The 21584-nt window shown below is 53.5% G+C and overlaps 5 protein-coding genes across 5 annotated transcripts; 3 read left to right on the forward strand and 2 right to left on the reverse strand.

Annotated features, from left to right (window-relative positions):
- Positions 1-386: 386 nt before the first annotated feature.
- On the forward strand, positions 387-3416 carry CGGC5_v004463 (TPR repeat-containing protein; the record flags this gene model as incomplete). Its single annotated transcript, XM_032024477.2, has 1 exon — positions 387-3416. The coding sequence occupies one exon, from the start codon at positions 387-389 to the stop codon at positions 3414-3416; it is 3030 nt and encodes a 1009-aa protein (XP_031878818.2).
- A 277-nt stretch (positions 3417-3693) lies between these two features.
- Positions 3694-5951, reverse strand: CGGC5_v004464 (uncharacterized protein; the record flags this gene model as incomplete). The annotated part of the gene is made up of 3 exons (XM_032024476.1): positions 3694-4862; positions 4932-5101; positions 5152-5951. The coding sequence occupies 3 exons, from the start codon at positions 5949-5951 to the stop codon at positions 3694-3696; spliced, it is 2139 nt and encodes a 712-aa protein (XP_031878817.1).
- Positions 5952-8592: 2641 nt separating this feature from the next.
- Positions 8593-10412, forward strand: eqxH-4 (Cytochrome P450 monooxygenase eqxH; the record flags this gene model as incomplete). The annotated part of the gene is made up of 4 exons (XM_032024475.1): positions 8593-9073; positions 9188-9256; positions 9317-9919; positions 9979-10412. The coding sequence occupies 4 exons, from the start codon at positions 8593-8595 to the stop codon at positions 10410-10412; spliced, it is 1587 nt and encodes a 528-aa protein (XP_031878866.1).
- Positions 10413-10669: 257 nt separating this feature from the next.
- On the reverse strand, positions 10670-13136 carry CGGC5_v004466 (putative zinc metalloproteinase; the record flags this gene model as incomplete). The annotated part of the gene is made up of 4 exons (XM_032024474.2): positions 10670-10741; positions 10796-10962; positions 11014-12952; positions 13008-13136. 4 exons carry the CDS (start codon positions 13134-13136, stop codon positions 10670-10672), a joined length of 2307 nt encoding a protein of 768 aa, XP_031878841.2.
- A 5457-nt stretch (positions 13137-18593) lies between these two features.
- CGGC5_v004467 (uncharacterized protein) lies at positions 18594-19377 on the forward strand (the record flags this gene model as incomplete). The annotated part of the gene is made up of 3 exons (XM_032024473.2): positions 18594-18610; positions 19031-19065; positions 19127-19377. 3 exons carry the CDS (start codon positions 18594-18596, stop codon positions 19375-19377), a joined length of 303 nt encoding a protein of 100 aa, XP_031878832.2.
- Positions 19378-21584: the final 2207 nt, after the last annotated feature.

The raw sequence follows: 21584 nt of genomic DNA on the forward strand, positions 1-21584 counted from the left end.
ACAAGATGAGGGGCCCCGCGGTGAGCTCGGTGAGGGGCCAGTGAGCTGCTTATGTAAAAGTGAAAGACAGCAGGTGAAAATTTGCCCCGCCCCCACCATGGAAATTTCGATTTCACAGGGCATCAAAACACCGCCAAAAAGCGCCGTTTGACTCACCGGCGACGAGATCGAATTTAGGAACCGCTATTTTCGGAGGTACCACTGTTTTGCTCCGGCCCATATTCCGCCAATCCGAAAGTTTCGCACCGTTCTGCCTGGGTTGCGAAATTTCAAAGGTTTTCTTTTCTTAAAAGTTACCCCGCCGCGGGGCAGACACCACCCACTATCGCGACATTCTCATTATCGCAACCGAGATTATTCGTCTTGCGACAACAACTCACCACATCATGGCTGAATCCCAGCAGGCACCGGCCTCGCTGCTCTCGACAGTCGCAGACGGCGCCTACGTCGACGTGCTCACATCACTCGTCGCGAAAGATGTTATCGCCAGATTCGCGTCCAGCCTCGCACAGACCAGCGAGCAGCAGCCGTCCGGATCTCTCTCCGAAGATGAGATCGCCGTCGGTCTTGCGGCGCTCAACGCCTTTTTGCAATCCAATGTCACCGGTCCCGTTCTGGAGAATGTTGGAAGGGTAGAGAAGCTCTTTGTTGATGCGCTTGCTGCGGCAGACACGTCCGCTGGCGAGGACACACTCAAGGTCCTGAGGAGGAAGAGTTTTAAGGAGTTGGAGGTTGACGGTGTCTCGCCGTATCCGTATATCCCCAACATCGAGCTCTTCGCCCTGGCACGACACATCTTCACCGCATCCGCCCCTGAGGATGTGGTGACTCTCTCCGACGCCACGCGCCTCAGCATCCCGTGGACCCGTCTGCGCATCAACGTCTGGCACTTCAAACTCCTCAGCCAGCCCTCCCTCGGCCCCGGGTCCAACTTCGCCAAGGCGTCGCAGTGGATCGACGTGCCCACGCTCGCGGAGCAGATCGCCGCCGGCCTCGACGCAGTGCGCAAGCAGCTCATCGATGAGGATGTCTGGGCCACCGGCGAGAGCGCAGCCGCCTGGTCCCGCGAGGAGAAGGTGCGATTCCTGCTGGAGGCGGCGAATACGCACATCATGCTCGGCCGCGACGACAAGGCGCGCGAGGCGCTGAAGGAGGCGACGCAGTTGAACAGCTTCGCGTACGCGCTCTCTGGTGCGTTGGGTAAGAGGACGAAGTTTCAGGAGAAGAGCACCTCTCAGCTTGTCGTTCTCGCGAAGTCCGACGTACCAGAGGAGGTAGTGGAGGAGGAAAAGAGCGGGCCCGAGGCCGTGGCGCTCAACGACGATACTCTCCTCGAGGAGATCCAGTTCTCCAAGGACGCGACGGGCAAGCACGGCGAACTCACCGCTGCGCCTTCTGCGCTACCAGCCGCCCTCGCAGACCTCTCCCCAGACGCGCAGCCGCGCCTCTCGCCTCTGGACCAAATTATCTTGCTCACGGAGGCGACGCTGAAAGACACCTTCTCGCCGGTAGACACGCTGACCTCAGAGGAAGTCCTGCCGTACGCCGTTCGCGTGGTGTCGGACAAGCCGACAAACTGGCAAATCTACACGCAGGCCCTGCTCGTGCGCTCCCGCATCGAGGTCCACCGCAGCAGGACCGTCGAGCGCGGCGTGCTGCAGATGCAGGCCGTCGTCGACCAAGTCGTCGTCGACACCTCGGAAGCGCCGCGCCCCAAGGCCGAGGACGTCGCTGACTTAGACGTGCCCGCTATTGCAGTCACATCCCCCGACACAACCACACCAACAACAGCGCAGCAACAGAAGCCAACCTCCTTCTTCCCCGCCGCAAAGGACACCGATACCGCGCCCGCACACGTCCGCCTGCAGTACATCCACGCCCTCTCCTCCCCGCCGCGCTGGCACCTCGAGTCCGAGCTCGCCTACTCCTGGGCCGGCGTCGGCTCCCTCGTCTCCGCGCTTGAGATCTTCAAGCGCCTGCGCCTCTGGGCCGAGGTCGCGCTGTGCCTCGCCTCCTCCGCGTCCGCCGATGACGAAGACGGCCGCGGTTCCGGGGGTGAGCAGAAGGCCCGCGCCATCGTCCGCTGGCGGCTGTTCCACAAGACGGGCACCCCCGCCGCCGTCGAGCACGCGGACCCCGATACGGAGCTCGAGGATGGGGAAGACGTCACGTACCTTAAACCAGGCGCGTTCGAGGGCCCGGAGCGCGTGCCGCCTCCGCCCAATGCGCCGCGGCTGTTCTGCATCCTCGGAGACCTTGAGAACGACCCAGCCCACTGGGAGCGCGCGTGGGAGGTCTCGAAGCACCGCTTCGCGCGCGCGCAGAAGTCGCTCGGCGAGCACTGGCTGCAGCAGAAGGACTGGACCAAGGCCCTGGAGGCGTACCAGGCCGCGACGCGGTGCAACCGCCTCAGCCCGGAGCTGTGGGGCCGGCTGGGCGACATCAGCCTGCGGATGGGCAACTTTGCCGACGCGGCGGAGGCGTACGGGCGCGCGATCGGGGCAGCGGGCGAGGTCGTCGGCGGGGAGGACGCGCGGACGTGGAGTAATCTGGGGAGTTCGCTGTGGAGCATGTACCTTGAGACGGTGGAGGATCTGAAGAAGAAGATGCTGGATGAGAAGAAGAAGGCGGATGAGGATGATGATGAAGAAACGGCGGTGGAGCATGCGCAGAGCGACGTTAAGGACCCCGCGACGCTGCTCTCACAGGCCCTGGCGGCGTACAAGCGCGGCGCGCAGATTGCGCAGGAGAACTGGCGCATCTGGGACAACGTGCTCACGCTCGCGTCGCGCATGCGGCCGCCCGCGGTGCTGGACATGGTCCTGGCGCTGCGGGCCATCATGCGGATCCGCAAGACGGAGGACGCGCTCGACGACGACGTGCTGCGCGCGCTGCTAAACGAGGCGCTGCTGACCAAGCAGAAGGCCGAGGACGACGGGCACGGGGTGTACACGCCCCCGCGCGGCACGGTGGAGCGCGCGGTGGTCGCGCTCTTCGAGGAGAGCGTGGTGCCGCTGATTACGACGCGCTCGGAGCTGTGGGGGCTGATTGTGAAGCTGCGGGTGTGGCGGCGGGAGTATGCCGGCGCGGTGGACGCGGCGGAGAAGGGGTGGCGCGCGGCGATGGGGGCCGGGGCGGGCGGGGGGTTGACGGCGAGCGCGGCAGGGACGGGGGGCGTCGGGGAGGGGAGGAACTGGCTTGTGGATAAGGGGGCGTGGGGGGTTGTGGTGGAGAGGACGGATGAGTTGGTGGGTGTGTTGGAGAACTTTGGCGGCGAGGTGGAGGGGGTTGGGAGCAAGTGGAGGGGCAAGGCGAGGAGCGCGGTGAGGAGTGTGATGAGTCGTGGCAAGGAGAGTTGGGAGGGGAGTGAGGAGTGGAGGGTGTTGGAGGGGCTGATGGAGGGGTTGAAGTTGTGATGAGAGAGAGGTGTTTTGCTAGTTGGATGGGATAGACAAAAAAGAGTATTCCGGTTTGATCAAAATGACATTTGCATTATTGCGGAGCTCCAACCGCCAAGAGATGGTCAATAACACGGGATCTTGCCGAAGAGCAGTGATGATTTCGTTTTCTCAGATCCAAAGACGAAGAACTTCAGAATTCATGAATATTCAACACTCGCCATGCTAGATTTAATCCCGTTATCCATTCACCTCCATCACATTACCATCGTATCAACATCTTTACCAAACACATCTAGCATCCCGGCTCCTTCTGATCCCGTAAAAGCACCCAGCCGTTGTCTTGCATCCGTAGTCTCCACTGTCCCAGCCCTTTCGTCCCTAGATATCGATCCTGCTCTTGAACGTCCATTGGGGCCATTCTCGTCTCCAGCATCTTCTTTTCCGACGAATCAATAGCAAAGAATGCAGGAAAGGTCGAACTCTTGACCACATTCAACCCAGCCATCCTCGCCTGAATCAGCGCAGCTACCAGGACGACTGTCGACAGCACGACCTGGCACGAGATCAAAGTCATCCACCACCAGCGCACCTTAACGTACGTCTCGCTAACATACGCCTGTCCCGTGATGTACGCCTGTTCCGTCGTCAGGCTATCACGGAGACTATTCGTCAAGCTCCTGGCCACATTATTCGTCACATTCCCAACCGCCTCAAAAAGCTGCTTCTCCGTCCCGTTCCGCTCCCGCCGCACAACGTCCAGCACGTTCAAGTACCGCGACGGCGCCCGCCCGCGCTCGTTCTCCGTCGTCGGGTACGTCCCGTTCATCGCGCTGGACAGACTCTCGATCAGGGGCGTCAGCGCCGTGCCGCCGTACGGGAACGCCACCCCCGGCTCCTGCGGGACTGTCACCGCCTCCGTTGTGACCTCCACCTGTTCCTTTGAAGTCGTCGACTCCGGCATCAGGAACGTGCCCTCCTCCACCTCGGCGGATGAGTGGATCAGCGTCCGCGAGAAGACGTTGTTCTGCACCGAGACGTTGTAGCGCTGCGCGCACATGTAGAACATGACCTCCATCGCGCCGGTGGTTTTGGTCGTGGTGAAGATGACGGTGAAGTTGAAGAAGGCCGACTGCGGCACCTCGGCGGCGGGGAGGAGGGATGTCTGCCCGTTGTTGAGGCTTACCAGCCCGGTGAGGGACGGGGCGAAGTTGGCGAGGGCGCCGTTGGGCAGGGAGAGGCTGCGCGGGGTGCCGGTGTTGACGAAGCGGCTGCTGTTGCCGTTGTAGTTGTACGTGAGCTGGTCGGTCATGTTCCACATCTTGGTGCAGATGGCGAGGGTGCTGAAGACGCGCCAGCGGCACTCGGTGGTGGGGCAGCCGGGCTGGTCGAAGGGGTAGAGGGTGTTGGAGTCGTGGCTGAGGCCGGCTTGGATGCTGGCGTCGTAGGTTGCGCCTTTGATGTCTGGGGGTCATTAGTATGCAACCGCGCGGGCATGGCCGATTCAAGAGAAGAGATCAGGGAGAAACTTACATGGGGAGTACCAACTGACTGTCATGGGATTCCAAAATCGAACCAATCGAGCAACGGGGGAACTAGGCAAGATAGCAACCTGGCGCTCGGGATATGTAACGGAGGATTGCGTTAGGGCAGAAGTGAGCATGGCAGTCACCAATACGACCATAGATATGACGCTCAGTGGCCTAGGCAGTGTTAGTGTTGCTCGTATTATCAGCTCTGATGGCCCACCCACCAGCCTTTCGTCGTTTTCACCAGCTGAAGACTCCCCCACGGTCCGCGACTAGCAGCATCGAAATCCTGAAAGTCCTTCAGGGTTCTCTGCTTGCGATACCAGAGCCACTTGAGTTGCGACAAGCCCTCGGACACCGGAATGACAAAGGCAGACCTTGCGACGGTTGCAAGCAGAGCGATTACCGTGTTGAGGGTGAGTCCAGAGGGCCAGTCGGGCAACTTTCTATTGTCGTAGTGGCGCAAGAGGATGTATAGAGCGCAAACTGATATGAGGCTGATGGCGCACCATATCAGCTCTTGCCACCATGCCAAGAAAGTTGCGTTCCAAGAAAGGAGCAGGTCTCCGTCCGGCTTGGGGTCTTGTTTTTCTGATATCTTTGGGGTGAGATCTCTTCTGTCGTCCGAAGCTCCGGCTGTCGAGGAACCCGAGGATGGCGTCGAAGCTTTCGAAGGCAAATTTGCGTGATCTCTTCCGAAGTTCTGCGTGCCGTCGTTTGGCGACAGACCACGATTGATGCTGCCCTCCATCGAAGCAGGGTGTGGTGGAATGTCCCGTGTATCCGAATGGTAGACATTGGTGTCGTGTTCTGCGCCAGGAACGCTTTGGTATCCGCCTTCATTGATCCGCCAGGGGTTCTGAGAAAAGTCGGTAGGAGATTGATAAGGCTCCAGCTCAGGACTCGGGATCGAATTCGGGACACGTTCTGAGTGGCTTGCATTGTAGTGCTCCTCTGACTGCTGCGCGACAGGCTTCCTCCGAAGTTGGAAACCTCCAACAACCCCACTGTCCTCCGATTGCATCGCAAATGCTGTAAAGGGATTCAGCTACAAAAGCAACTTCATTGATTCATGAGATCAACGGGCATTGTCCCACAAAATGAAAACACAGTCTGGGGAAGTCGCGAGGGAAAAAAGAAAACAAAAGAAAGCCAGCTCGTGTAAAATTCAGGCTCCAACGCTTGGCGAGGGACATACGCACATGTCGGCGTTGTGGGTCAAGATCCTGGAATCGAAGTTCCAACAGACTTCGTCGCCCGGCGATTGGCCACGAGATCAAGTATGCCAGGGGGAACCAACACGCCGAATCCCCAAAAAAGGCTCGCTTAGCTGTGTAATTGCAACGTCTCTGCAGCTCAGCTGCGCTCAGCCCCATTGGGGGTTGACGGATTGACGGGTTGCTTGCTAATTTGAGGTAGCGTTCGCTATTAAGATAAAAGATGCTGCGCGATCCTCGTCAGGTTCAACAAGCGAATCTGTTGTCGTTTGAATATTCCTCCAATCCTCGTTATGCACGTGACGAACTTCGCGTAACAATTTAGACGGCAGGTTAGGCGAAAAGACTGTTAGGTAGAGTCAGAAGGGAAAAAAGGTAGAGGATGCATTGCCTTAACGCGTTTTTCGACGTGAACAACTCAGCTCTAGATAAGAAATTGGCGGCTCGCGACAGCTGAGTGATCACGTGGTCGAAGTTCATTGGGAAAAGAACATCAATCGCCAGTGTCATCGTCGAGACTTTATAGACATACCAGAAGTAGTAAAAGACCACACAAGTGACAGCAGAAAGTTGATGAGAGGTGACTGGAGTCCTTCCAAGTGGCGAGTAATAGACTGGTGATGACAGATATGTTCCTAGGCCATGTTTTCGAAGTGTTCCTCGCCTACTTGCAGGGAATATCGCTTTCAATTGGCGCGATGGTATCGCCATCAACTGCGTTGCGCCCTACTCTCATCCATTTCACGGATTAATTTCATGATCCAGGCAAGTCGATTCCAGCGTAGGCCAAAATGAGCACTTGGATGGCTGTCTTGAATAATGTGATCTCGATGAACATCGCGGCTTCGCAAAAGAGAACGACGATGCCGGATAACAGAAGCGAAAATGATGCTTGAGTCTCCTCCAACGACATAAGGTCAGCGTGCATTAACAATTGGTCAGCTGGGAAATGATCCAGCTACCGGGTAAGGCGTAAAGCGCAACAGAGAGAAGGGTTGGGGGCACAACAGGCTACCGTATGCCGGCACAAGGATACCGAATCATTGCGTTTGAGAACAATGCCGCCGCATAAGTGGACGGAAGCTTGGCGATTCAAGAGGGAGACCAGGCGAGGTGGGATGCCGTGGAAAGCAAGCCTCGTATTGTGATTGGTTCATAATAAAACACCCATCGCGCAAGACGAGATGATCTGTTCACCATAGTTCCAACTTGTTTGTAGACTTCTTTCTACTAACGAGAACGCCAATTATATGCCACTGGGAACCATGGCTATCAATACTGGTTGGAGGTATCCTCCTGTCAGCTTGTAAGTTGGCCGTACTCACCCGAACTTCGAAACAAGATGTTGACATGATCGAAACTTCGTCTCTTCTTGCGGCCTTCGCTGTCTGTGCTCCCAGACAGACCTTAGGCAGAATTTCGTATCGCCGAAGGAAAGCATCTGCTGGGACAAAACAAAACGACTGACTTGGATTGCTTGGCGCTAGTCGTGGGTCGTGAGTGACGTGAAGAACGGACTCTTTGAGGGAAGAGGAGACACGAGAGGTGAAAAAAAGAGCACTCCCGGAGGATGACGGCGCATAGGCGACCCTGTCATCCCATTCGAGCGCTCAGGAGGGCTAGTCGGAGGAGGATCAGATGGGATGACAGCCTGCAGATTGCATTTGAAACTGGGTCTGCAAGATCTGTCATCGTGGTTTTTGCTACGGTCGTTATGTGATGACAGAGCCCACCAATATCTGGTGTGGTATTCAGTTTTACACTGGCGGTCAGCAGGTTCTTCATACTCGGCGCTCAGGGGCAGAAATCACAGTCTCATGAAGCTGGGATGTTATCGCTTACACTACGGGCTGCATGACTAATGAACCCACCGGAGACCATCGCACAAATTTGCACGCCCTAAGAAGCGGACCTGTCTTGAAAAAAAGAAGGAAAAAAAGAGAAGAGGTCGTCGTTTTAAAGACGAGCCTCCTTGGGGGCATCAAGAACTATCCCAAATCCCAAGGGCTCCACCGTCTCCACCGTCGGGCACTCGTCGTACTCCGAACTGGCACTGCATGATCTGCATGACGAGAACCGTAACACCCACTGCGAAGGCTCTGATTCGTCGACGGGCGTTCACGATGGAGATGGGGTGGGTCTCCCCGCGTCACATCGTGGGCGGGAGTTGTGCGACAGGGAGTCCGGCGGTCTATTCCGAGATGTTTTACACGATGCCTTGGACGGGAAACTTGACGACTTCAACAATTTTTTTTTTTTTTGATGGACGCGGATTAAGTAATACGGACGGACTTTTTGACCTTGGCGTTGTCACTTTTCCTCTTCTTCGACATTATAAATACTCATTTCAACCTTGGAGTTCGTCTTTTCTCACGCTGGTTCATCGCATTAAGGGTTTAGATCTTCCAACACTTCTTTTGACAAATTCTTCCTTTTTGGCTGGCCAACATGGAATTCCTCCAGCCACCGAAACACTTTCTCAGCACTTGGGCAGAGTCACCTCTGCTCAGGAAGATGGACGTCTGGACATCGTTGTGTCTGGGCATCATCCTCCTCAGCGTCTTCGCCGTCGTACCCCACATGCGTAAACCCTCTCGCAAGCTCCCTTGGATCAACCCCCCCGAATCACTAGACCTGTTCAACAGCGAAAGGAAGAAGGGATTCCTGTTGAATGCCAGAGGCTTGATGGAAACTGGCAGGAAGAAGTTTCCTGGCCAGCCCTACAGATTCATGACGGACGTCGGCGAAACCGTCGTCATCCCGCCGGAGTTTGTCCACGACATTCGCAACGATCCCGGGCTCAGCTTCATGGACGCTTTCGCGGACAACTTCCATCCCCAGCTATCTGGATTTGATGGTTTCGCGGTCGGTACGAGGCCCGATCAGTTGTTCCAGGTGGTCATCAAGAAGTCCATCACCAAGTTGTTGAGTAAGTCGTGTCCAACTCCACGTCAACTCTGGCAGTCTACCCCACACCCCACATTGCCGCAACTCGCTCCTCCACATTGCAACGGCAGCACCGATATTCATCTCAATCTCTCAGACCAAATCACGGAGCCGCTGTCATCCGAAGCCAAGTTCGCCGTCGACCTCCGATTCGGAACCTCCACGGGTAAGCCTCTGCAGCACAGCGTTACATCGCACCGACTAACACGGGTCCCCCGACACACAGAATGGCGCGAGTTCAACATCAAAGCCGACGTCCTCGACATCATCTCCCACCTCTCCTCCCGCGTCTTCCTCGGCGACGAGGTATGCCGCAACGAGGCCTGGCTGGAAGTGACCAAGTCCTACACCGTCAACGCCTTCATCGGCGCCGAGACGATGCGCATCTACCCCAGCTGGCTGCGCCCGCTCGCCCAGTGGTTTGTCCCGCAGTGCAAGGTCCTCCGCCAGCAGGTTGCCGACTCGCGGCGCATCATCGAGCCTGTTCTCCAGAAGCGTAGGGACCTGAGGGCACAGGCGCGGGCCAATGGCGAGCCGATTCCGAGGTTCAACGACGGGCTGGACTGGTTCGAGGAGGAGAGCCGCGGGGCCAAGTATGATGCTGCCGGGGCGCAGTTGGGGCTATCTGCTGTTGCGATTCACACGACTACCGATCTGCTCGTGGAGACGATGTTGCGGATTGCTGAGCACCCTGAGCTGTTTAATGCGATAAGGAAGGAGATTGTGGAGGTTCTAAGCGCTGAGGGCTGGAAGAAGACCGCGCTGTTTAACATGAAGCTGACGGACAGCGTCTTGAAAGAGGCGCAGAGACTTAAACCGGTCACTTCAGGTTCGTCATCATGCCCTGCCGTACAGTCAAAGTGTCTTTAAACTAATATTTTTGGCCAGCTATCATGTCGCGAGTCGCGACCCGACCAGTGACCCTTCCCAATGGTCTCCAACTCCAAACGGGCGAGCGATGCGTCGCTGACCTTGGCAGGATGATCGATCCCACAGTCTATGAGAACCCCGACCAGTTCGATGGATACCGTTTCGTTCGCATGCGAGGAACCCCGGGCCTGGATGCCCAAGCCCACCTCGTGAGCACCTCGCCCGAGCACATCGGCTTCGGACATGGAAAGCACGCATGCCCCGGCCGCTTCTTTGCAGGCAATGAGTTGAAGATTGCGTTGGCGCACATTATCATGAAGTATGACTGGCAGCTTACCCCTGGGTACAAGCACCGCTGGGAGGAATACGGATTCGGATGGTCATCAGATGGTATGGCCAAGTTGCTGATGAGGAGGAGAGAGAGTCCCGAGATGGATATTGACAACTTCTGAATGCGCCCAGCGGCAGTCTGTTCTGTTGAATACCAGGTTAAGTTGCATGTGGAGGCATATTTGCTACATGTATTGGATAAGTCAGTGGAAGGTCCCCGCCCTTCGCCTTGTACGATTACTGCGTTTTGAGATGATGGATTTGGGGGAATCCGAGAGGGCTTCTCAACATTAGCATTGTGGAGATTGGTTTGGATATCGCATTATTTCAACTCGAATTCTCTAGATCGAAATAATTCTAACTGTCCTTCCGTCCACTCTTAATACATATCTTCATTCTCAGTTTGAGTTTCTTCTTGGGAATCATCATCATTTCCTCGAAGATCCTCAGCCTGGTTCGTCTCAGTATCACATTTTCTTCAAAGGCCAGAACAGGTAGTACTTACGTCTTGACCGCCATCGGTATTCTGCAGCTCCTTCATCTTGTAGACCTGGTCCGGCAACTCAACGCCCTTCGGCGCAGTAATGATGCCAAACTCAACAAGTCCATCAAAGTGATGTCCCCACCAGCTGCGTCCGTAGAACCCGACAATTCTCTCATCACCCTGCACCTCTGTTCACTTGTCAGCGCCATCATTGAACTCAATCGCATCAGCCCACTTACCCAAAGTCAGAGTCTCCTCCCGCGTCTGATACGGGTCATCCTCATTCCCCGACAACGCGCCGCCGGCCTTGCCATTCTCAAAGTGAATCCTCATCCCACACAGAATGTTGTCTTCCCTCGCAACCTGAATCTTGACAATCTCCTCACCCTTGGGCCAATGCACATCCTCGGCCGCGTGCCCGCCGAACTCGTGCAGATGATCACCACACGCCCACCTGCTGATCCGTGGCCCGCAGTTCACCTTGGTGCCATCGGGGAACTTGACGTACGCGCCGTCGAGGATACACCCCGTCCGGACGTCAATGCTCGACGCGCGCAGAATCTTGCCGTTGGGGGCTTTCTTCGTGAGCAACGTTGCCCAGCTCCAGAATTTGTCCTTGCCATCGTCAGACTCCTCCAAGTCCTTGGCCATCACAGACCTCTTGCGCAGCACGACGTCCGACCCGGGGATGCGGACGTACTCCGACGAGGCAAACACCCTCCACAAATCCTTCACCGTCTTGCTCCTGCCATTCATCCCAAGAATGTGAAGCTTTAACTCCTCCTCTGGATCGAACCGGTTCTCCAGCTCCTTGCGCTCGAAGAACACTTTTTTGTACGGCTCCGCCACACTCGGCTCTTCCTCCGCCTCCCCGTTGAACTCTATTGCCGCAATCCCCGCCACGCAGTAAATCTCGACGCCAACATCTTCCATCTCGGGGTTCACCACAGACACAACAGGCGCACTCGTCCTAGCCCCCGTCCCCCTGATCTTCTTATCCCCTGGCATCCAAAAGTGCGGAAGCATCCGGAACGAAAGCGCATCCCTCAGATCCCATCGCGCATCGTTCATCGTACGTTCGCCTTCGACATAAACCTCTGGCTCGCGCGTATGCGCCGCCCGCGCCGTCGTCGTCAAAAAGTTCCGCGCCCAGTGCCGCGGATACCCTCGCGCCATGATCCCCGTGGTATGCGGCGCCCCAAACGCGTGCCCGACCTCGTGCAGGAACGCGCCCTGCCCAACACAGCACGCCTCCCAGAACGTCGCGCACTCGCCGTTGTCATTTCCCACTGTTCGCCCGGGCACGCGCGTATCCCGCAGGGACTCCGTCACCTCCTCGACGAACCGCGGGAACGAGTACGCCAGGTGGCTGCCCATCATGCCGAGCGACACGCCCTCGGGGTTATGGCACCCCAGCGCGGCGTGGCCCAGGATCATGTTCTGCGCCGTGGAGAAGTGCGCGTCGAGAAGCATGCCCGCGACGACGGGGCGCGATGACTCCTCGAACGGCGCGCCGTGGGACGCCAGCGCATCGAGGAAGTAGTCGAACAGCTTGTCCCTGTTGCGCGCGGCCTCGTTCTGCTGCGCGACGTCCGCGTCGCGGAGCTCGGCGACGGTCTTGCTGGAGCGGATGATGTGTACCTTTGCGGTTGACTGCACTCGCGGCGCCGAGTCGTCGATGGACATGAAGGATTGGCTGGTTGTGTCGACGGCGAATTCCTCCTCGAGGCGGAAGGAGCGCCGGCCGAGGCCCTTCATGCGCATGTCTTCGGCGGTGAAGGCTTGCCACATGTATGCGGCCATGCGCATCTTGGCGACGGCAGCGTCGAGGGAGGAGTGCGCCGTTGAGAGGCGGCCGTATTTGGAGGGCGGGCAGTCGATGAGGAGGGGAGAGTCTTTGGCGACCATGATTGCGAGGTGCAGGGCAGGCGTCTGGAGGAGGGGGATGTAGTTGAGGGTGAGGATTGTGGGAGCGGGGGTCTCGGCGTCGGTGGAGGAGCGGGTGATTGTGAGGATGTTCTTGCCGGGGGAGAGGAAGGCGATAGCTTTGAAGCGGGAGGCGTCGAGTGGCCAAGTTTGGGGCGGGAATGTCTTGGTGGTGCCGTCGGATGATGAGATTGTAACGAAGTCGTTCCATGGGACAGTAGTGCTGTAGATACCTTTGATGATGATACATCGCTTTGTGAGAGATGGTGTTAGTGCTGGAAGATGCCGCAGAGATGGTTGTAGTTACCTGGTGGACGGTTTCTCCATCGTGAAAGTTCTCGATAGTAAGGCGCGCTTTCATGGTGGTACCAGTGTCCTTGGGGACGGGCTGGTGGGACACGCGCTGGCGCTTTGGTGGAGGCATATGGGAGCGCATTTGGACGGTTGATGTGTTGGTGTTTTCGAGTTCAATGTACATGTCCAGTGACTGATGTTCAAAGCATAGACTAAATGTTGGGAAAAGTGATGAGAATGGGGCTTGAGGCGATGTGAAATGATTTAGAAATCAGCTAAGGAAATATTCTGTTCCCCTTTAAATACACGTCTAATGCTTCTGCTAAAGCCCCTTTCGACATCCGATGTTGGAGATGGCCTCACAGACACGAGATGGCGTTCAGGCAGAACTGCCGTGTAATTGGTCCACTCGCGCCGCCCTAGCCGTCCTGCCTAAACTTCCCCGGCCCGCGCCCCACTTTCCCGGGCCCATCCTTGGCCGGACCGATCGCTCGGATTCGCCTCCAGGCAGCAGCACGTGGTTTGATATCACGGAGAAAGGTGCATATCTCTGCAAATTTCGTTAATTATGGTGTTTTTCACCATCTCATATGACTGCCAATAAGCGAAGGACGTGAGCGGCACAGAGGCGATGACTCAGTAATACTGCCTAGATCGGTCGGCGCAAAGCGATCGTAGACGCATCCATAATAACATTGAAGCCGTAGGCAAGCAATTGCCTCGCCGGACAAGATTTCGGAGGAGACTCCAGGTGTAATTTTGGGGTGGCAGCCATTCGCCTCAATGGATGGTGAGAGCTGCTGGAGAACGAGCTGGCTGGGCTCTCGTGCATTTCTACCGTTATGATATCGGCCCATATCGCGTAGCTCGTCTTTGGAATGCCCGATGAAAGAACGTTGCGAGTTCTCACTCCGCCGTTCCAGCCTGATGTATAATCAAGCCTCGGCCGTATGATGAAGACATTTTCGTCAACGCAATTGACCCAGGGACTTTAGGGATTCGCGTTGGCCAGACGCCTACTGAACACCATGGGAAAAGGGTGTCTCTTCTGCTCCTTCGAATGGGTTCTTTCAAAATTCATCTTTCTCAATCGCCAATCAACGTTTGAAACCCACCCAAGGTACGAGACTGCAACGCGATGATGCTGACGATCAGGGCCAAGGCCAGCTTGACTATTGCTGCAGCCCATCGGAGCGGCTCGCGGGGCAAAGCGAAAGCGCCATTGGACGTCGCTTTTGTTGTGTTTATTCAGGGCATTACGACAAAATGGTTATTTTGTTCCCATTTCTTTTCTTTTTCCTTTCTGTTTTCGTCTTCAAAACGAAAGCATGAGATTTTGCCAAGGCTGATGCTTTGTAGCCAGTAAACGCATACTTGGCGACCCAGCTCTGCGCGTGGCCGGCATGTCAAGCAATGAGCTTACTCCCGTCTTCTGGGTCTCACAAATCGCAAAAATCAGGTTCTGGCAGACTTTGCAGGAGTCCAGGCTCAAACCGACGAGCATGAAGCAAGTGCAATACAAGTGTCTATAATTCGTGTCACCGTCAGTCCTTTCCCAGAAAATGAAGATGGATGGGCGTCAGGCAAATTTAAGATATATTCGTGGATGAATCGGACGACACGAGCGACGGTGCGGAGTCCTCAAACGAAGAAGGCGGCCATGCAGGCCTACCTAGCAAATGCACGTCCACCTGCGGAGCAAAAGTGGCTCATCATCCATTGGACTATGCGGCCCACCCTCAACTCCATACAGCAAGTGATTGAACCGATTTGTTTGCATCTCTGCGGGGTTTCGTCATCGTCTACCAAGCCGGAATGGCTGGAAAAGCCGCCAAGATGCAACTTCATGCAAGAGGCTGATAAATTATTTGTAATGAACGCAATTTTCTTGCTATTAAAGCGAGCATTCCAGTCGGCAGAGCAAAATGTGAACATTCCAGTGTATTCTTCATTGCTCATTCAAAGGGAGCCAGCAGAGACCATAGTCTCTGGATGCACGAAATGGACAGCAACTTGGAGTCGTTGAAAGCGATTTCTCGCAAGCACTCAAAAACGATTCCCCAGCTTCTCTCAGATATTCAACGGTGCAAGCCGACTCAGCAAAAGGATGTCAGTATTCTTAAAAGATTGGATTGTCTTCATATATCAAAGCAACAACGAGCTGTTGTCTGCAAATCAATTGCAGGCGCCGCCATTCCGAAAACAGTCCGCTTGTGGCGACATACGATCGATGCTACGCAACAAAAGAACTACATCGCCTTGTCATACACATGGGCTGCATCTCAATACGAAAGTGACGCTGCTGGATCTTATGAAGTCCAGGAAAGCTCAGGCGAGGAATTTCGTTCCTCTCCAGTTCGAGCAGCCATTTTCGATCGAATTATTCGATACATGAACACTGTCGACGTGGGGCTTCTCTGGATAGACCGCCATTGCATTGACCAAGACACCTGTGAGGACAAGACATGTACTTGCGCGCGGTGTCAAAAAAAGGCCCGCGCTTTGCAAGTCATGGATCTGGTCTACAGCAAAAGCTCTTACCCTGTGGCATTACTGTCAAGGCCAATCGAATCCCGCTACGAGCTCGAACTACTGGCTGACATCATGAAGAAGCGGTTCAAGGCCGGAGATCGATCAATGACTGGCCTAATGCGCAAAAGAGCACAGAGAGCACTTCATTTGCTGGAATTGATGACCAACGATCTCTGGTGGACAAGAGGCTGGACTTTCCAGGAGAACTATCGTGGGGGTATCAATATGAAGCTTCTTATACCTCTTTCACCAGAGTTAGAGGGGCTGAAATTTCTAATGGATGGTTCCATTACAGATCAGGTCGAGGGAGAATTGTCCATCAAATCTGTCGATTTTATGGGAGCGGTCACTCTCTTCTGCGAGGAATACCAAAAAGCCAAGCGTCACCCAAGTGGAGCAGAGACCCGTGTCATTCAAAATATCCTGAGCAAAACCAGAAAGTACACGGTTATCCTTCCCAAATATGCGTTCATGTTTCCTGCAATCGCCTCTGATCTGAGCAAAAGGGAACTAGAAGAACCTTGGGACATTCTCGCCATCATAGCCAACTGCTGCCAGTACCCTCTTTATCCCGACATACAAACGCTACGTCGGAACAGCGCCAGCCGTAATCTATCAATACTAGCCATGTGTCTCATTAATGGCGAGATTCTTAACAATAATCGGTCAGGCCCGTATCCAGTGTCAGACATGAATGTGTTTGAGTACTTGGAAAAGCTATGCCTGCCTTCGTTTGCAGCGCCTCCCATTCGGGACCTCACCTATCGAAAAGGTTGCCGATTTCAACCGGTTTCCCTCCAGGAAGTTGGCATTAAGACTGAAGGATATCTATGGGAGCTTGGAGATATTATCAACACCAGGTATTCGTGGAAACCCTCTCGTCGCGCGTATCCCATGTTCAACAATGAGCGATTCTCAAAGAAGGAAGTTGATCAACTAGTTCGGCTTACGAACAAATTTGAGGGTTATTGGAGAAAACCTCTCGCAGAGGGTATTCAAATGCTGATACGCAGTGGATCTATTGGCGAGAAAATAACGTTTGCAAGGAGGCATATGGAGGCCATGGCTAAAGAGGTGGCAAGGGCTGTTGCTAAAGGACACCAGCTGAGACTTGGACGGCTTTGCAACGGGCGTGGCCCACAACAGCAGACCGCCATCTTCCTGTCGAATCATAAGTGGACATACAGGCTTCCAGAAAAGAAACATCAGGGGTACGTCTTCACATCCTCATTAGACAATGAGAATGCGAATGACTTACATCGACATGTATGTGTCGAAGTCAGCTGGGTAGGATCCGACGGCAATACCCCTCAGCTGCATACTAGTCGAGGGATTCTGGGACTGTGTTTTTTTCAGGGTCACAAACCGGAAGAGGTCATTTTCCCGTGGCCACCTTCGCTATTGAAAGTATAATCGTCATGATAGAGTCAGTCTAAAGTCTGGCTAACAGCTGGACACTATCCAGCATCTTACTCAATGTAAGGTTCAATGGCTTCGTCTCGAAGCGGCAGTTGAAGCCTCGTACTAAAACTGCACGCTTAATGAACAATATTAGATGTAGTGGAAATTCACTCTCTACTGGTGATTTGAGGAGATCATTGATGCTCTCTTGCCATGCTGCTTGCAGCTTTGACCCTGTTTCTTCTTGCTGCATTGAACAATGGAATCACGGGGGAGAAAGCCGCATGATAAGCATCCAACTTAGCCTGTGACTCTGAATTGGGCAAAATCACTTTCATGGCTATCCTGATAATCATGCGTGACTGTTCTCAAATGAACCATAACAGTTGATCACGAGATTGGGATAGGCAATATGCCAATGAGCTAGTAAATCTCCTGCTGGATGACGGAGCATGATTCATTTAGGTCTTTCATAGCCGCAGCAGGATCTGGTCTAGCTGCGGTTTGCCGATTGCAATCATCGTGCCGCCCCGTTATCCCGCCGGCCAGGGGTGGGTTCTAGAACCTGTCACACGCAGTCTATGGAGACTTCTCTTTCGCTGAAATTGGAGATTCCGCGGCTGGCAGGGCTTGGGTAGAATTGGGGGTAAATTACATTATAACCCACTTTTACCCGACGGGATATCATCTGTCAACTTTCGCGGGGAAATAGGATTTTACCGTCTGCACCTAGACGCTTGACATGTCTGGTTTTGCAAACCCGCACCTTTTACAACTGATCAACCCATATGAAAACTCGCTTCATGACATTCCTTCACAATCGAAGCTTGACTCGCCTGGTTGCCACTCGGTGGTTTTTCCGCTGTAAGCGAATTATCCTGGTTCCCATCGAGCAGCGTCTAACAGCTGACGACTTCCCACCAAATCGACTTGCGCATGATCAAAGACCAGAACTTGAATGAAAGAACGATCGATGTATGAATTTGGCCAATGGTTTAGACAGGTACTTGCTAATAGAAAAATCAAATAGTATTCTTAGTTTATTACCCGAGAAACGTTGATGAGAGGCTAATAGGTGATGGCCCGAATTTTCGAGTTCAATGGCGATAACCATTTCTTTTGACTTTATGGTTGTTAACGACAAGGCCACACTATTAATATCCCGTTTCTTTCAGTTGTATTCCGTTCATCGGGTGCCGTGATGTCTGGAGTGCGACGACAGAGTCTAGAGGTGGATGTGGAATAGTTGTCTAGTATCACCATGGTCCGTGAGGGGAGCCCTTTCAAAAGACCCATATAGACATGTCAATGTACCCTGACATCGTTGAGCGTTGCCTCACTCCACATGCCCACAGCAGAACCTCGGCGGAAGCAGGGTTCGACGGGCCCAGCCGGATCGGTTCAGGGATTTCAGAGAGGCACAAACTCGAAGCTAACTATTTCAGGAAGATCTATCCGGCACGCGCAACTTTAAAGTGACCCTTGGCATTAACAGAACAATGCCAACCCGCATGTTCATGTCGACTCGACGGATACAAAATCTCCCAAATGAGAGTGTGATCGACGATCAAAGTCGGAGACTTATTCCAACGATAATTTTGTGAACCAACTAAAACATTGCTACAGCCCACGAGCCCCAGGTGCATTCCCCATTTCCGTGTCTGTGATGTGTTGTGACATTTGGTAAGACACCAAAACTGACTCTGATTTTCTGCCCTGCCAGATGTAACATATCATTTTCAGAGACTGAACGTCGTACGACGTCTTATGATGACTCAACAAAATCGTGACTTAACTTTGCACTTGAGCTTTTGTCCAGTGGACCATTGTGACATGCAGGGATACGTGGCGCGTCCATTGAGACTCGGTTCAATTACTCTCCCCAGGGGAGGCTGCTCATCATAGAAAGTTGCATTTTTGCATGGTCGATTACGTTTTTGGTTGACAACCTCCTAGCTTTTATCGGAGTCTTCACTCACATTTTGTTCCTCCTCAAAACCATAAAAGCAGAGGTCTTTCCTTCGAAATTGAACCTTTTGGGATCAGCACTCAACACTTTCCTCACAAACAACTCCCTTTCACCCAAATCACCAACCCTTTTAGTCAACACAACGACTTCAAATCTTCCCAAACCATCAGTAAGGACCCCCGCCCTTTTTCTTTACTTCTGCAGCATGAGAAACTGACGCCATAGCGCAGACATGAAGACCACCTTCTTCCTCGCCGTCGCCGCCCAGGCTGCTCTCGTCTTCGCCAACTGCAGAGTCGAGATCCTCGACGGCAACTCGTTCCAGCTCGGCACCGCCTGCATCCCCAAGGGAGGCCAGGGACCTGTCGCAGTTAATGGCCGCAACTACTTCGTCACCGCCACCACCAGCTGTGGCCTGGGCTTCCTCGGCACTCAGACCCACCCATCTGACTGGCAGCTCAAGCTTCTCGGCAACTGCTAAGCGACTGAACGACCCGACGACTCTTCGAACAATATTTCCACAGCTTGAAATGATGATCTAGTGCATGGACACTTGAGATGCGCGAGAATGAGATTGGGTCAGGATGGAGTGGTCGTCACAAAGCCCGGGGGCTTTTCCGAGAGGAATCGCTTGCGTGACTGAATGCCTCGTTCGTATAGCATATTAGTCTTAATACTCACTGAAACGTCCGCCAAATTTGTTCCCAACAGCTGTGATGTGAAAAGGCAATGTCGAATGTGTTGGTTCCATTCTTAGTCTCCTTCGCTTCAATTCAAATATCACTAAAGGCCTTGGGGTTTCGAACCGCCGCTTTTGATTTCTCTATCCAGTAATGGAAATATTCTGTTTCGGAAATCCAGGTAATGTTAAGTTGCTTCTCGTGGCATGACTTTCATATCAAAACGCGTCTCGTGACGTCGCAGTGGATACATCTGCATTCTAAGGCTTTCGGAGTTGCCATCAAAGTGATATCAATACAGCTGAATTTTACGTGGTACATACGACATACAATGAAATTATGAACTTTTGGTGCCATTGTCTTGCATCAAATTATCGGTTGTAACAAGGAATATCAGTCGTCGTGTTTTCAGCGGCTTCGACGTCTGTGATGATGTCGATGAGACGCATATAGGACTGATCAGCACAGCAAATGATGTAGTTGGAACACATCTAAGACTTTTTACTATCTTCTCAAATTGACCTTTAGCCGGGGTCTAAGATTTTGATGACAGATGTTTTCCTGGGTGACTCCTTTGAGAGTACATTATTAGAGCCAGTACCTCTTACAACTTCAACGTTGCAGCAGCTGTTTCTGAAGAGGCAAAGCACCGCATAACTTTCACAAATCAGTGTTGGAACGTAAAGTCGTGTGTGAAAGTACTATATTGGAGCCTAGACCGGCCATAAAATCTCCCGTCTATATGAATAGTGGTATCTCCGCTCCCTTGCTGATTGTGTCCATCGAAAACGTCGCCATATTTCCCAGGTCTAGTTTCAACAACGAGGACCACATTGAGCAGTTGTGCAAGGGTTTGTGTTGAAAGCTCCGTCACATGAACAAAGGCAATCGCTGGCCTTGCTTCCGGCTAAGAACCCTGCTTTTGTTCAGCCAAATTTCAAATGATTGAGTGAGGAAGTGTGGAATATCTTACAGCAACACCCATCTCTGGCAAGCAATTCATGCAACTGCGACATCACTTTAAGCGAATATTCTGCGTCACGTTTGGTTTAAACTTACTGCCTGACAAATTTATGAGCCACAATTACCCACAAAAGAGTATCTCGAGTATAACATACCTGTTCTTCCGGTGTCTTTGCTTCCCTTGGCCTGTTGGTGTGGGGCGGAATTGCAGCAACCATGGCTACGAAGACTGAAAGCAAGACAACTAGCTTCATTCTGGCGTATGATTGGTTGGAAAAGATTGTGCGTAGAAGTCTGTAAGTGTACCCTGAGGATCGGCGCTTACAGTAGGGGCGAAAGTATGGAATATGGCAGTAACGAACGAAAGTATGAGAGAAGGTTAATATCGCATGCTCCGTCGAGGGACAGATTCCATTTTATGCGATTGCTGGTCAGTTTCGCCTTGCGACCGTAAGGTAGTGAACCAAATGAGCTTGGTGGGTTTCCGAACATGCGACGCGCTCGGCATGTCATAGACCCATTCAATACTCGTACTTTACGACTCATGTTCCCTTCAAAATACCCCAATCGCAGCAACCAGGAAAATCGAATGCCTCGAATCTGGCAAGGGGCTGAACTCTATCTGACTGCCAGTCTGGTGGGTGTTCATCTGGCCTACATCGAAGCAATCCATACGGAAGATATTGTGTTCGCCGTTGGAGATCCGCGGATCGACTGTTACCGCATGATTCAAGGTGAAACCGTCACACTGGTGCATCACTAGAGTACCTGCTTGGCGCAAAACAGAGCATAGTACCATAGCCCCAGATCAACAACTCCAAGATCACGGCATTCGGACCAAATTGTAGTTTGGTGTACATCTATAAGAAGACTGTGGATTGGAACCGGAGAGTAATATTTAAAGCACCTGTACCACCCAGTTTGGATAACAAAACTTACATCGATTCCAATGCCACTCAAACACAGGATAAGTTGCACTCAGCTCTCACAAGGTGGTTCTTGTTCACACTTGATAAGGACATGGACCTTGTATCTCATCGCAGGC

The sequence above is a fragment of the Colletotrichum fructicola genome, assembly GCF_000319635.2.
Source record: "Colletotrichum fructicola Nara gc5 chromosome Unknown KSG_Nara_v1_contig02, whole genome shotgun sequence".
Lineage (NCBI taxonomy): Eukaryota > Fungi > Ascomycota > Sordariomycetes > Glomerellales > Glomerellaceae > Colletotrichum > Colletotrichum fructicola.